This window comes from Salvelinus namaycush, chromosome 24, assembly GCF_016432855.1.
Source record: "Salvelinus namaycush isolate Seneca chromosome 24, SaNama_1.0, whole genome shotgun sequence".
Lineage (NCBI taxonomy): Eukaryota > Metazoa > Chordata > Actinopteri > Salmoniformes > Salmonidae > Salvelinus > Salvelinus namaycush.
This window is the reverse complement of record NC_052330.1, coordinates 10,270,215-10,286,228: the sequence shown is the minus strand read 5'-3', so window position 1 is coordinate 10,286,228 and position 16,014 is coordinate 10,270,215. Positions and strand designations below refer to the sequence as shown.

At 43.1% G+C, this 16,014-nt stretch overlaps 1 protein-coding gene across 1 annotated transcript in view; it reads left to right on the top strand.

Annotated features, from left to right (window-relative positions):
- The window catches only part of LOC120019690 (receptor-type tyrosine-protein phosphatase kappa), a 165,806-nt gene that overhangs the window by 51,445 nt on the left and 98,347 nt on the right, over window positions 1-16,014 (top strand). The window contains exon 2 of the mRNA XM_038963078.1: window positions 14,588-14,710. Within this exon, the coding sequence (XP_038819006.1) occupies window positions 14,588-14,710 (123 nt within the window). The remainder of the gene's footprint in view (window positions 1-14,587; window positions 14,711-16,014) is intronic.

Sequence of the window (16,014 nt, the reverse complement as noted above, 5' to 3'; positions counted from 1 at the left end):
GTAGCGATAGCGAAAAAACCAGCAAAAGATATACATTTATTCACTAACCTTGACAAACTTCATCAGATGACAGTCCTATAACATCATATTACACAATACATATATGTTTTGTTCGAAAATGTGCATATTTAGCGGTACAAATCGTGGTTTTACAATGTGAATACGTAGCCAAACTGCACAAAATTATCCGGATATATTTCTGACACTCACCTAATCTAATCAAAGAACTCATCATAAACTTTACTAAAAAATACATGTTGTACAGCAAATGAAAGATACACTAGTTCTTAACTTCTTATGGCTGCAAGGGGCAGTATTGAGTAGCCAGTTAAATCGTGCCCATTTCAAACGGCCTCATACTCAATTCTTGCTCGTACAATATGCATATTATTATTACTATTGGATAGAAAACACTCTCTAGTTTCTAAAACCGTTTGAATTATTTCTCTGAGTGAAACAGAACTCATTCTGCAGCACATTTCCTGACCAGGAAGTGGAATGTCAGAAATCGATGCTCTGTTCAACTTCATGCCTATACATGGGCAATGAACGTAAGAGTCTACGTACACTTCATACACCTTCCCCTGGTTGTCAAGAGGCGGTGAGAGAAGAAATTTCGTGTCTATCTTGGTCTGAGGTGGAATTAAAGCTCTTTGTATGACGTGACCGTCCATTTCCTGTTTCTGGAGCGCGCGAAAGAGGACATGGATTTGCCTTCTGTTTAGCTGTCGTTATGGACGATTAACATCTCCGGTTTAGATTTTATTTGATACATGTGACCATATCATCGTAAAGTATGTTTTTTCAATATAGTTTAATCAGATTATTGACATTTTTTCGGGAGTTTTGCCGTGTTCTGTTCTCTGACTTTGTTGACGTTGGAGAGATCCGTGCCACTTGGCAAGTGCCCATGCTAAATCAAGAGGGAAATTTGCCGTTCCAGATCCAAACAACGACTGTTCTGGACAAAGGACACCTTGTCCAACATTCTGACGGAAGATCACCAAAAGTAAGAAACATTTTATGATGCTATTTCTAATATCTGTCGTGCATGTGAACTGGTCGTCGGCGCCCAAGTGTTTCTGGCTATTGTGGCTACGCTAATATAACGCTATATTGTGTTTTCGCTGTAAAACACTTGATAAATCGGAAATATTGTCTGGAATCACAAGATGCCTGTCTTTCAATTGCTGTACACTATGTATTTTTCAGAAATGTTTTATGATGAGTATTTAGTTATTTGGCGTTGGTGTCTGTAATTTTTCTGTCTGCTTTCGGTGCAATTTCTGACTGTAGCTGCAATGTAAACTATGATTTATACCTGAAATATGCACATTTTTCGAAAAAAACATATGCTATACAATAAATATGTTATCAGACTGTCATCTGATGAGGTTGTTTCTTGGTTAGTGGCTATTTATATCTTTATTTGGCCGAATTTGTGATAGCTACTGATGGAGTCAAAAACTGATGGAGTAATAAAAGTGGAGTCTTTTGCTAACGTGGTTAGCTAATAGATTTACATATTTTGTCTTCCCTGTAAAACATTTTAAAAATCGGACATGTTGGCTGGATTCACGAGATGTGTACCTTTCATATGCTGTATTGGACTTGTTAATGTGTGAAAGTTAAATATTTAAAAAAAATATCTTTTGAATTTCGCGCCCTGCACTTGAAGTGGCTGTTGTCATAAATGTACCGACGTCGGGCTTGCACGCCAAACAGGTTAAGTATATTTTAAACCAAATACTTTTATACTTTTACTGAAGTAGAATTTGCCTGGGTGACTTTTACTTGAGTCGTTTTCTATTAAGGTATCTTTACATTTACGGAAGTCTGATAATTGGGTACCTTTTCCTCCACTGGTCTTCACGGATCTACCCAGACCAGATTACCAACCCAAGATCGGATCCAGCTTGGTGGCCACGGGTCTCGGATCTGTGTGACAATATGTGAAATACCAACGGTACCCAAAATTATATTTTAAGAGTTTATCTCCTTAAAACGTATTTGGGATAGGGGGGCGCTATTTTCACTTTGTAAAAAATCGTTCCCAAATTAAACTGCCTCGTACTCAATTCTTGCTCGTACAATATGAATATTATTATTACTATTGGATAGAAAACACTCTCACGTTTCTAAAACCGTTTGAATTATATCTGTGAGTAAAACAGAACTAATTTTGCAGCAAACTTCCTCACAGGAAGTGAAAAATCTGAAATCGAGGCTCTGTTCCAGGGCCTTCCTATTCATTTGCTTGAAATCTATGGATATACATGCACTTCATACGCCTTCCACTAGATGTCATCAGAAATCATTTCAAATTCCTTATATTAAGCAAACTAGATTAGACCATTAGAGCTAGTAGACTAGACTAGACCATTTTCTAGACTAGACTAGACCATTTTCTAGTTTTTTTGAATATACGGAAAGCCGCGGGCACATTCCAACATTCAGACATAATTTACAAACGAAGCGTGTGTGTTTAGTGAGTCCGTCTGAGGCCATAGGGATGACCAGGGATGTTCGGTTGAATTGGACTATTTTCCTGTCCTGCTAAGCATTCAAAATGTAACGGGTACTTTTGGGTGTCAAGGAAAATGTATGAAGTAAAAAGTACGATATTTTTCTTAAGGAATGTAGTGAAGTAAAAGTAGTCAAAAATATCAAAAGTAAAGTACAGATACCCCAAAAAACTACTTAAGTAGTACTTTTAAAGTATTTTTACTTAACTTCTCTGGGATATGTGGGACGCTAACGTCCCACTAGTCCAAAAGTCAGTAAAAATGTGGCTTTTTACCAAATTCAAATAAATTACTATAAAAATCTAACTTTCATGAAATCACACATGAAAGATACCAAATTAACGCTACACTTGTTTTGAATCCAGCCAACATGTCAGAATTCAAATAGGCTTTACGACGAAAGCACACCAAACGATTATGTTAGGTCAGAGCCAAGTCACAGAAAAACACAGCCATTTTTCTAGCCAAAGAGAGGAGTAACAAAAAGCAGAAATAGAGATAAAATTAATCACTAACCTTTGATGATCTTCATCAGATGACACTTATAGGACTTCATGTTACACAATACATGTATGTTTTGTTCGGTAAAGTTCATATTTATATCCAAAAATCTGAGTTTAGGCGGGACGTTACTGTCTCACTTGGCCAAAAGCCAGAGAAAATGCAGAGCGCCAAATTCAAATAAATTACTATAAAAATCAAACTTTCTTTTTAGAAATCACACATGAAAGATACCAAATTAAAGCTACACTTTTTGTGAATCCAGCCAACATATCAGCATTCAAATAGGCTTTACGACGAAAGCACACCAAACGATTATGATAGGTCAGAGCCAAGTCACAGAAAAACACAGCCATTTTTCCAGCCAAAGAGAGGAGTAACAAAAAGCAGAAATAGAGATAAAATTAATCACTAACCTTTGATGATCTTCATCAGATGACACTCATAGGACTTCATGTTACACAATACATGTATGTTTTGTTCGGTAAAGTTCATATTTATATCCAAATATCTGAGTTTAGGCGGGACGTTACTGTCTCACTTGGTCAAAAGCCAGAGAAAATGCAGAGCGCCAAATTCAAATAAATTACTATAGAAGTCAAACTTTCATGAAATCACACATGAAAGATACCAAATTAAAGCTACACTTGTTGTGAATCCAGGCAACATGTCAGAAGTTAAATAGGCTTTTCGGCAAAATCAAACGATGCTATTATCTGAGGATAGCAACAGAGTAAACAAAGAGAGAGAAGCATATTTCAACCCTGCAGGCGCGACACAAAACGCAGAAATAAAAATATAATTCATGCCTTACCTTTGACGAGCTTCTGTTGTTGGCACTCCAATATGTCCCATAAACATCACAAATGGTCCTTTTGTTCGATTAATTCCGTCAATATATATATCCAAAATGTCCATTTATTTGGCGCGTTTGATCCAGAAAAACACTGGTTCCAACTTGTGCAACGTGACTACAAAATATCTCAAAAGTTACCTGTAAACTTTGCCAAAACATTTCAAACTACTTTTGTAATACAACTTTAGGTATTTTTTTACGTAAATAATCGATAAAATTGAAGACGGGATGATCTGTGTTCAATACAGGATTAAAACAAACTGTAGCTAGCTTTCTGGTCACGTGCCTCTAACAAACAGTACACTTCAAGTGACCCTTGTTCAAGATGGGCGTACTTCTTCATTACACAAAGGAAAAAACCTCAACCAATTTCTAAAGACTGTTGACATCCAGTGGAAGCGGTAGGAACTGCAAGAAGGTCAATTAGAAATCTGGTTTCCCAATGAAAACTCATTGAAAAGAGAGTGACCTCAAAAAAAAAGATTATGAATGGTTTGTCCTCGGGGTTTCGCCTGCTAAATAAGTTCTGTTATACTCACAGACATGATTCAAACAGTTTTAGAAACTTCAGAGTGTCTTCTATCCAAATCCAATAATATGCATATGTCATCTTCTGGGGATGAGTAGCTGGCAGTTGAATTTGGGTATGCTTTTCATCCAAACGTGAAAATGCTGCCCCCTATCCTAGAGAAGTTAAGTACTTTACACCACTGGTGAAGACCTCTAGACACTCCTCTCCTGAAAGCTTTGAAATGCTGTGCAAAGGTGGATCATGGCCAACCCCAGTCCAAATCACGCTCCATCATTTTGCTCCCTTTTTTTCACCCCAGAAAGCTTTTTCTCTAATGTAAACACCTCTCTGAAATGAAGTTAAATGTCTTATACACAATGTGAGCGACCTTACTGGCCCCCTCAGCCTTTCCATGTGAGCGTTTTGGATTTGTTGTCGCTGAGGCTTCAGCCAGCATTTGCAAAGAGCAAGACAGGGCTGGAGACGTGCTGGGGTTATGCCATCAGACAAATGCTTATGGAAAGGTTCTTTTCTCCATATCATGGATCTTTATTACTATTCAAATCTTGACATTTTCCCGTTTCTCAAAAACGTCTGCCTTATTGTCTCCCCATGAAAAAACAGAAAGAAATTGTGCAGCCCTAGCTGTTAGATAAGCTACAGAGCATTTGAACCAGGAGGAGAGCAGGATCCACACAATATGTGTCCAAGAACACGAGAACAGTGAAGCCCACACTTTCTCTATAATTATACGCTGCTGCCGGTTCACTCTCCTTTGTTCTTCATAACAGGCTGCATAATAGGGGTGGAGGTGTTGGGAGGGACAGGTTAACCGAAGGAAGAGACATCTTACAGAAACATGCATAAAGCAACTTTTCAGGATTTGAAGGGATAAACAAGGACTAGGGAGACGAGTGCTTTGTTTTAAAAGATGTGAGGTGACTGATTGGGCCGTTATCATCTCTTCATCAAGTTGCCATCTCGATGCCATCATTTCCAGAAGATGTGGCTGCGGTTGAAGTTCCCTGGTATTAAGGAGTTGGCTTTCTCCAATAGAAGCTTGTGTTGTATCACCAGGTTGTACTTTATGAGAGAGGATAACAGCAACCCTACACTCACTGTCATCCTATCTGGCTTTATTTAGTTTTAAAATGTCTCCCACAAGAAGCACATCATGTTTAATTGGAAGACTAACACACACAAATGGGCCATTAAAGATGGTCCAGCAGATCATTCCGTGTAAAGCACTCATGAACCCAGGCACTTCCAGAGGGCCTGTTGGTTTCCAGTTACAGCTTAACCCAGGCACTTCCAGAGGGCCTGTTGGTCTCCAGTTACAGCTGCTTATTGTACTGTTATAGTATTATTCTTGGAGCCAGTTTGCTTAGGGGTGCTGAGGAAGTGAGCTGTTCCCCCTCAATGTCCGCTGTGAATATGTTCACATTTCTAACCCCTGAGAGAATAACTTTTTTTTCTCTCACTATAATATAGTCAGAAAGCTCTCTCTCTCGCTTTTCTCTCTTCTCTTCTCTCTCTCTCTCTCTCTCTCGTGTGATTTGTGACTTTCTCTGCCATCACACCACTCTGGGGATGTCACCTCCTTTGGAGCCTATCAACCCATGGAGAGGTTGGTTTCATGGCTTTTCGCATTGCCTCCCTGCAGAGTGGGCACTGTGGGGTTCGGAGTTGACTACAGCTGTGAGCCCTCATTGGCCCTGTTTCTGTCAGATAAAAGTGAGTTTGACTCTGCGGTGGCCATGAAGGCCCAGGCCATATCCCACTCCTCCTCCTCAGTGATGGTGTGTGGTGTCTGAACAGGCCCGGCCCGCACTCTGCCTCATTAACCGGGAGAAGCCGTACACCACATTTCTTTTTTTCACGCTGTCTGCCAGCAGGATAAGTGGAAGAATATATGTATTAAATGCGTGGCATTGCAAACAGGGATGGATTTAGTGGATTTTGGACTTCACAATCATCCTGCCAAGCTATGTGTGTCAGAACACAGGGTGAATCGGAGAGGGAGAGCTGAGGAGCTGAAAGCGGTCAAAAATGAGAAAAAATAGGTGCTCATTAGTTAGGATGCAAACAGGCATCATGATAACAGTGAATTAAATCTCCCAATTCAGCTGAAACGGAGGGTGAAGCATTGTGGCCTGTCTTGCATCTAATGCTACAGGGCTATAGAGGACGAAAAGGCCAAAAAAGAAACATGGCTTTTTTGGGGGGACAAAATCTTTAATAGGGTTTCATTCATGGGTTTTAATTGGCCTTTTCTTTGGCAGTGGCGTAGAATTCCTTCTTCATCTCATCCCCTGCATAATGAATTACTGCCAATGTCATGCTCTTGTTTAACAAAAGCGAGGTGAGGTGTGCTCTGCTCCCCCTGCCTTTATCTGGGCCATCCTTTTGATGATGTCAGCTCTGCACTCGTAGTGCACCGAGGCTCAATGACCATATAGTGCATATAGAGTAAGCATATTGTGGATGGAAGAAAAATGAGGACTTGTATAATTTCTAAGCAATTTCACCTTTTCTCATGTAAAACAGGGGCAGCAATCAGGATTTGATCAAATAAAATAAAATACTGCCCTTTTGGTGTTTTCAAAGTCAGGCACTGGGCTTTGGAGAGTGTTTTAAATGAAGATTGATTCGTGTCCAGGTTTCAACTTTTTGTTAGGTTGACTAAGCCTTTTCACTGTTTTCATGGCGCAGTACTGAGGTATGTTTTGTTCAAAACAGCAGTGAACTTCTGTTTTTTGAGGTCAAAATTGTTTTTGGAATGTTGCAATTGTCCAGTTGACAGCATATTGACCCCACTTTGTGAGACCATCACATTAGTATAATTTTCAGTATCCATATTTAGTATACTCAATGTGATTGTAAGGGCTTTGATCGTAGTTGGACCTGACAAAACATTCTACCATGACTAACCCTCAGTTGAATCTCCGTGTCATAATTATTCAGAAGAACACTTCAGAGCTGATTTGTTTCCCTCTATCTAAATTAGATCATTATACATATTTTTCAATTTAGTTCAACAGATTTTTATGATTGATTGATTTTCTGTTTGCGTTTTCTACACTTAGTTGGCTTTATTAAACAATTATTTTGTAACGTTTTTAGTAAGCTTCATGAGCCTCTTGGCTTCGCCAAAATGTATTGGTTTCTGCACTTTCAGTACAATGACTTGGATTTCTTGTGTTCTAGCCATGGTTGAATAATCCTTGACCACAACAATAAACCGACTACTAGTGTGTGTTTTCCCACTGTCTCTCTCTGGTCTAGACAGTTGTGAAAGTATTCCATTGTACACGGTGGGTATACCTTTGAGATATACTGTATTATTTAAAGTGCACTTGCCTGTGGAAAAGATGCTATGCCACTTATTTCCTTCTCAGAGCTATAATGCAGATCAGTAGTCATTTATCTCCAAAAGCAATGAAAAGCATGTCTGAGTGGGAGAGCTATATTTCTCGTCCCTATGTTAATGGGAAATAATTATGAGATGGTTGAATGTTTCACTGAATGTTTCCCAGTTTGGCTGAACCCTACATTTACTTAGTCCCTTTAATAGGTCCAAATATGTATTCCCAATAATGAGGCTTGTATTACATTGTCCAATAATTGCAAGCAGTTTGTTCCTATATCCCTCACACAAACGGCGCTGAGCGGCTATAGTTCATGTATGCGTTGTGATAGAGCTGTTAACCCACTTTTATCAGGGATATGAACAATGTTCGCCCGCGAGGTCTATCAGCCACAATAATTATTTTAGTATGTAAATGAAGCGCAAACTATTGTTTCATTAGCAGACTTCCAAATTTGAGTCCTCAGATTAGTATGCAAATCATCTCGTCGGGGTCCTTGCAGGCAGAGGGGATTTTTACAACTAATTTCTTTAGCGGCTAGTTGTTATCTCGCTAATAATGCAATTATAACACCACTGACCTGTTATGTGTGCTTGCATAAGCAATGCCGAGTGGCTAGGTGACTGTCATTGAGAGGCTTTGTTTTACCCTCATCCGTGACTAACATCTTTTCTACCTGAGCTTTGTTCGTCACTGCCAACGGTCCAAACTCAGTTTTGTCATCTATGCATAGTCACTTTCACTAATCCTACATGTACATATTACCGCAAATAGCCCGAATAACCGGTGCACCTGCACATTGACTCCGTACCGGTACAACTTGTATATAGCCTCGCTACCGTTACTTTATTACTGTTTATAATATTTTTTTAAACGTATCTATTATTTACCTAATACCTATTTTTTTTAACTTAAAAACTGTGCTGTTGGTTAAGGGCTTGTAAGTAAGCATTTCACTGTAAGGTCTACACCTGTTGTATTCGGCGCACGAGACAAATAAACCTTGATTTGATTTGACATGGAGGGCTTTATGTTGTGCTCTTGGAGTTTTTAGTTAAGTGTCACTGAATTAAACAGGAAACAAGAACACTTCTCTAGACAAAGATGATAAATGCTATAAAGTCTACCAGAATACCCAGGTCAGAGATGCACAGGTGCCAGAGACTGTCAGTCTGTCTGTGTGCGTGCGTGCAGATTGTGTTGTGGGGTGGCAGACTGGTTTTCCTGGCAGAACAAAGAAGAGAGGAGAAGGTGTTTGCTAAGACGTGGGCTGGAGGGTGGCTCTGCTGCCTCTGCCTGTGTGTGTGGGCAGACACTTTCACACACATTAGTCCCTCAGTGCCATGTATCCAACAGGCCATCTCATCTCCCTTTCATGGATAAGTCAAACTCACTACAACCTATAGTACTCTCATAAAGTAGATTCATGCGCGGGAAATGTAAGCACATCCAGAAGAGGGCCACATGTTTGTCAGTAATGGAAAATGTAACATGAGTTTATATACAGACGTTGAATGGAAGTATTTCTCTGGAATGTTATAGCAAAACTGCACATTCCATGTTCATGACTGAACCATTTTGTTCATGGGCACTCATGCGTACACTGCAGTGTTTGCTGAGTTTATATGTCCTGCAGCCGTTTTCGGGCTGTACTGTATTTGGGAGAATTGTGTTGTAACGGTTCTCTACTTCGTCCTCCTCCTCAGACGAGGAGAGGCGAGACGGATCAGATGACCAATATGCAGCGTGGTAGTTTGACATGATTTATTTAAACAAGACAAAAAACGAACTATACTTGATACTAAACAAAATAACAAAACGAATGTAGACTGACCTGAACGTAAGAACTTACATGTAACGAAGAACGCACGAACAGGAAAAACAGACTACACAAAACGAACGAACGAACGAACAAACAAACAAACCGAAACAGTCCCGTGTGGCGCAACATACACAGACACAGGAGACAACCACCCACAACAATCAATGTGAAAACACCTACCTTAATATGGCTCTCAATCAGAGGAAATGAAAACCACCTGCCTCTAATTGAGAACCATATCAGGTCACCCTTTACCAACATAGAAACACATAACATAGACTACCCACCCAAACTCATGCCCTGACCGTCAAACACATACAAAATAACAGAAAACCGGTCAGGAACGTGACATAACCCCCCCCTCAAGGTGCGTACTCCGAACGCACCACCAAAAGTCTAGGGGAGGGTCTGGGTGGGCGTCTGACCACGGTGGTGGCTCAGGCTCTGGGCGAGGTCCCCACCCCACCATAGTCAATCCCAGCTTACGTCTCCCCCTTAGAATGACCACCCTCATTTTACACCCACTTAATTTAAATGGTAACCTTAAGATAAGGGGCAGCACCGGGACAAGGGGCAGCACCGGGATAAGGTAGCTCAGGACAGAGAGATAGCTCAGGACAGAGAGGTAGGTCAGGATAGAGAGGTAGCTCAGGATAGAGGGGCAACTCCGGACTGAAGGGCAGCTCCGGACAGAGAGACAGCTCTGGACTGAGGGGCAGTTCTGGATAAATGGCAGCTCTGGGCTGAGGGGCAGCTCATGACTGGCTGACGGCTCTGGACGCTCATGGCTGACTGACGGCTCTGGACGCTCATGGCTCGCTGACGGCTCTGGACGCTCATGGCTAGCTGACGGCTCTGGACGCTCATGGCTGGCTGACGGCTCTGGACGCTCATGGCTGGCTGACGGCTCTGGACGCTCATGGCTCGCTGACGGCTCTGGACGCTCATGGCTCGCTGACGGCTCTGGCAGATCCTGTCTGGTTGGCGGCTCTGGCAGATCCTGTCTGGTTGGCGGCTCTGGCAGATCCTGTCTGGTTGGCGGCTCTGGCAGATCCTGTCTGGTTGGCGGCTCTGGCAGATCCTGTCTGGTTGGCGGCTCTGGCAGATCCTGTCTGGTTGGCGGCTCTGGCAGATCCTGACTGACGAATGGCTCTAGCGGCTCCTGACTGACTAACGGCTCTGACGGCTCGGGACAGACGGGCGGCTCTAATGGCTCGGGACAGACGGATGGCTCAGACGGCACTGGGCAGACGGATGGCTCAGATGGCGCTGGGGAGACGGATGGCTCAGATGGCGCTGGGGAGACGGATGGCTCAGATGGCGCTGGGGAGACGGATGGCTCAGATGGCGCTGGGGAGACGGATGGCTCAGATGGCACTGGGGAGACGGATGGCTCAGATGGCACTGGGCAGACGGATGGCTCTGGCCGGATGAGGCGCACTGTAGGCCTGGTGCGTGGTGCCGGAACTGGAGGCACCGGGCTAAGGACACGCACCTTCAGGCTAGTGCGGGAAGCAGGGACAGGGCACACTGGACTCTCAAAACGCACTATGGACCTGGTGCGTGGTACCGGCACTGGTGGCACCGGGCTGAGGGCACGCACATCAGGACGAGTACGGGGAGAAGGAACAGTGTGTACAGGGCTCTGGAGACGCACAGGTGGCTTAGTGCGTGGTGCCGGAACTGGAGGCACTGGGCTGGAGACACGCACCATAGGGAGAGTGCGTGGAGGAGGAACAGGGCTCTGGAAACGCACTGGAAGCCTGGTGCATGGAGTAGGCACTGGTGGTACTGGGCTGGGGCGGGGAGGTGGCGCCGGAAATACCGGACCGTGCAGGCGTACTGGCTCCCTTGAGCATTGAGCCTGCCCAACCTTACCTGGCTGAATGCTCCCCGTCGCCCGACCAGTGCGGGGAGGTGGAATAACCCGCACCGGGCTATGTAGGCGAACCGGGGACACCATGCGTAAGGCTGGTGCCATGTAAGCCGGCCCGAGGAGACGTACTGGTGGCCAGATATGTAGGGCCGGCTTCATGACATCCGGCTCAACGCTCAATCTAGCCCTACCAGTGCGGGGAGGTGGAATAACCCGCACCGGGCTATGAACACGTACAGGAGACACCGTGCGCTCTACTGCGTAACACGGTGTCTGCCCGTACTCCCGCTCTCCACGGTTAGCCTGGGAAGTGGGCGCAGGTCTCCTACCTGCCCTTGGCCCACTACCTCTTAGCCCCCCCCCCCAATAAATTTTTGGGGTTTCTTCGCGGGCTTCCAGCCACGTCTCCTTGCTGCCTCCTCATACCACCGCTCCTGGGCTCTCGCTGCTTCCATCTCCTCACGAGCGCGGCGATATTCCCCAATATGAGCCCAGTGTCCTTTTCCCTCCAATACTTCTTCCCATGTCCAGGATTCCTGTTTCGTAGGCCACTGCTCGAACTCACGCTGCTTGGTTCTGGTTCGGTGGGTGGTTCTGTAACGGTTCTCTACTTCGTCCTCCTCCTCAGACGAGGAGAGGCGAGACGGATCAGATGACCAATATGCAGCGTGGTAGTTTGACATGATTTATTTAAACAAGACAAAAAAATGAACTATACTTGATACTAAACAAAATAACAAAACGAATGTAGACTGACCTGAACGTAAGAACTTACATGTAACGAAGAACGCACGAACAGGAAAAACAGACTACACAAAACGAACGAACGAACGAACAAACAAACCGAAACAGTCCCGTGTGGCGCAACATACACAGACACAGGAGACAACCACCCACAACAATCAATGTGAAAACACCTACCTTAATATGGCTCTCAATCAGAGGAAATGAAAACCACCTGCCTCTAATTGAGAACCATATCAGGTCACCCTTTACCAACATAGAAACACATAACATAGACTACCCACCCAAACTCACGCCCTGACCGTCAAACACATACAAAATAACAGAAAACCGGTCAGGAACGTGACATGTGTTAATCTCATTATTGGTGACATTAGGCTGCAGTGACAGCTGAAGTGATTTAACAACTACATTCAGGGAAAGATGTAGGTATGGCAATGTAAATGGCATTTCTGTTAAGAGAAGTAAGCATCACGTTAATGTAACTCCTTGTGGTAAGCCTTCTCCAGTTGCTGGGAGTAATCTAGACCATACCAAGGCCTCTGTCACATTCACTAGGCGGCAGGAAGAGGGACTCGCATGTTTTTGATGGAGTAAAGGATGCCCTGGTGCAACAAGGGCCTTATTTTGTCAGTTGCAGCTCTTCATATTTGCATATTGAAGCTGAGCAAGATTGGTAGAAATGGAAGGATCTTTTTACAAGTGATAAATGTTTTTTGGTGCTGCGAGGCGTTTGCATTTGCATGTATTTGCTCTACGGTGGCTGTCCAGTCACAAAACAAGCACGGGCTGTGTTGAGTCATCACCTTCAAAATTGGGGATTAAACAACTCTAAGTTGACAGAAAGTTAGTAAAGGGATATTTCGGGATTTTGGCAATTAAGCCCTTTATCTATCTACTTCCCCAGAGTCAGATGAACTCGTGGATATCATTTTTATATCTCTGCATGCAGTTTGAGGAAGTTGCTAACTAGTATTAGCGCAATTGCTAACTAGCATGCTAGTTATTACCATAGACTTGCAGTCATTACCATTACGCTATTACGAAACTACCATACTGGACACAGAGACATAAAAATGGTATCCACGAGTTCATGTGCCTCTGGGGAAGTAGATAAAGGGATTCATTGTCAAAATCCCGAAGGATCCCTTTATTTCTGAATCACTCAGTCAGTAATGTGATTTTGCTCTCTGTCAATGTTAAATTCCTGTATTAATCAGGATATGTCGTCCAGGGACACCCTGTCTGGAAGTGACTGTAGTTTGATTTGTTCTCAATTCTAAGATGTAGCCTAGTCTATCTTTTGGGCTTATTCCACCGCACTTTAATTAACCATTGGAAATATGAGTCAACTGCAATACAGAGTGCCCACTTGCTGTTTCCTCTGTAGTGACTGGTGTTTGTGTTCAATGTAGATGCTTTTGAGGTTATGCTATCTTAGAAAACACAGTGTATCATCCTGTGGGGGATTTGAATATTATTTATTTTAGCTACAACCCCCTGGTAGCCAGTGTTAATTAGCATCTACCTTTGTCCTGGAATTAAAATGCAAATTATGATATTTCTGTGTGCCATCACTCAGAGGTTTGAAAGATCAGCGGTTGTACCCAGATAGGGTGACCTTTTTCCATTTGTGAAGAACTCTCTCTTGGTAATGAGCAGAGAGGTACAGGTCATTTATATGCGCCTTTCCGGTCATTGGGATTTTAACCTACAATTAACCGTGTTCAAATTTGACCATTAAATATAGACCTGGAATTTCATATACATAGCTTGCTAGAAAACTCAAGAGGAAGAACACTGCCGAACACAATCCCTTTTCTCTTCAAACTGAGAAGCTCTTTCTCAACAACCGATAATTCATCCAGAGGACTTGGAATGAGTATCTCCTCCCATAAGTCACCAGTGACCTCAGGTGGAATTGGCTACACGTATTAGGCACCCATGTCAAAGTCATTAGAGGCCTGTCTCTCCTCTCTGCTCCGGTCAGGCCCTGTGACATGTCGACTTCCAGGTAGGGCCTTCAGGAGGGCCTTTGTTTATGCACACCATCTCACAAATGACTGGCTCTGAGTTAAGCCTGAAACTGAAAAAGGAGAGCGCTGTGTGACTGAGCTGTCTGGTGGCATGGCCTCCTCGTGCCTACTCAGTTGTCAGATCTTAGCACATGCTGCATTACCAAACGGAGGAGACTCTATCTAGGTAGGAAGGAAGGGGGATAGAAGGCCTATACTGCCCTGGCTGGTGATCAGAGGTACCACTGGACTCACCTGTTGCAATTGGTGGTAATTCATTAGTAAATTAATAAAGGGCACAATGTTATTAACCGGCAATATGGAATTAGCTGAGAAAATTACCTCATGTTTTTCTCTTTGTCCTTCCAGGTGGCTGTACGTTTGACGATGGCCCAGCCCAGTGTGACTACCAGCAGGATCCCTACGATGACTTTGACTGGACCCATGTCAGCGCACAGGAAGTGCCATACTTATCGTCTGAACTGCCTCAAGGTGAGACTCTCTGCCACCATGTCCACAAACCTAATGGACGCTGTTCCCTCCCTGCAATGTGTTAGCAAACATGACCAAGGCCCACTACCCCAGGTTCCCAACACCTGCTATGTAGAAAAACTAACAAAAGCAACACAGTTAACTTTGCCCTGCACATTTAGCTGCAAATGTAATCTATTTAGTGCTTCCATCGCAAAAACAAGCGAAGAAGAATATTGGGCTAATGTGTAAACTCACCAGAGTAAGTGGAGGAGCTAATGAGGGAACTGCAGACAGCTGCTCGTTTCGGAGACAAGGAAGGAAGGTGAAACGATGGATAGGTAGAAGGAAATTAATCTCAGGGCCTTGCGTCTTCTTCTCCGTCTTTGTTACTACCCCAAAATACAGTCTTAGTTCCAACGTTTCGCAAATTCTAAGAAGGAAATAAGTCATTTAATTTCCTGAGGAGAGAGAAAAAGCTTTGTGCTCGGCAGCGAAAAAAATTTATATTTAGGTTTGAAGACTGTCCAACACAATGAAGGTTTTTATCTAAGATCAGGGAAAGCAGCGTGGTAAGTGGAGACGTGGGCCCTGTGACCTTCTCTATTCACCTCTACACAGCTTTATCACTTGTTTTTTTTATAGACAGGAGTGATATGGGTAGGATTTTAGAGCATTTCACTTTCAGCAAAATTTCCCAATTTAGTAAGATATTAGGTCATTAATCATGCAAGGGAACAGAAAAGGTCATCAGCAGATTGTCTGAAAAAGGTTGTGTCCCATTACAATGTTACACAATGAGGCGGCATTTGTCTGGCCCAAAAATGATGGCTGGGCACTTTTTTTTACTGTAAGCTATAAAAATATAGAGAGTCGCACTCTCTCTCTGTATATAAACTCCCTGTTATTTATTGGGTAAACCACCAACGTTTTTCGGCATCACTCTGCCTTCTTCAGGGTGGCACTTTTTACAACACGACTTGACCGGAAACCAGAGATATCTGGTTTAAACTTATTTTGAAATATTTACGTTGTCTTTTGTGAGGTAAGAAATTAGAGGAGGATTATTATGTGCTAGAACTACATTGCACTTGTAGTGTTTAACAGATGGCATGAGAAAATCACAATAGCATAGCCACATGTCAAACACTGATAGTTCTGGCGCTGAGGAGATTTTGTCTTTACTGTGTCATCCTCCAACAATGTTGTCTTTTTGTTTTCATTTGTTCCTTGGTGCCAGTTTACTACTGTATGTCAGTTATGGTGAATTACCGAGTTTTTCAGGTAGAGACGGAACGGCGAACAGTATAGCAGATGTTCCTTTA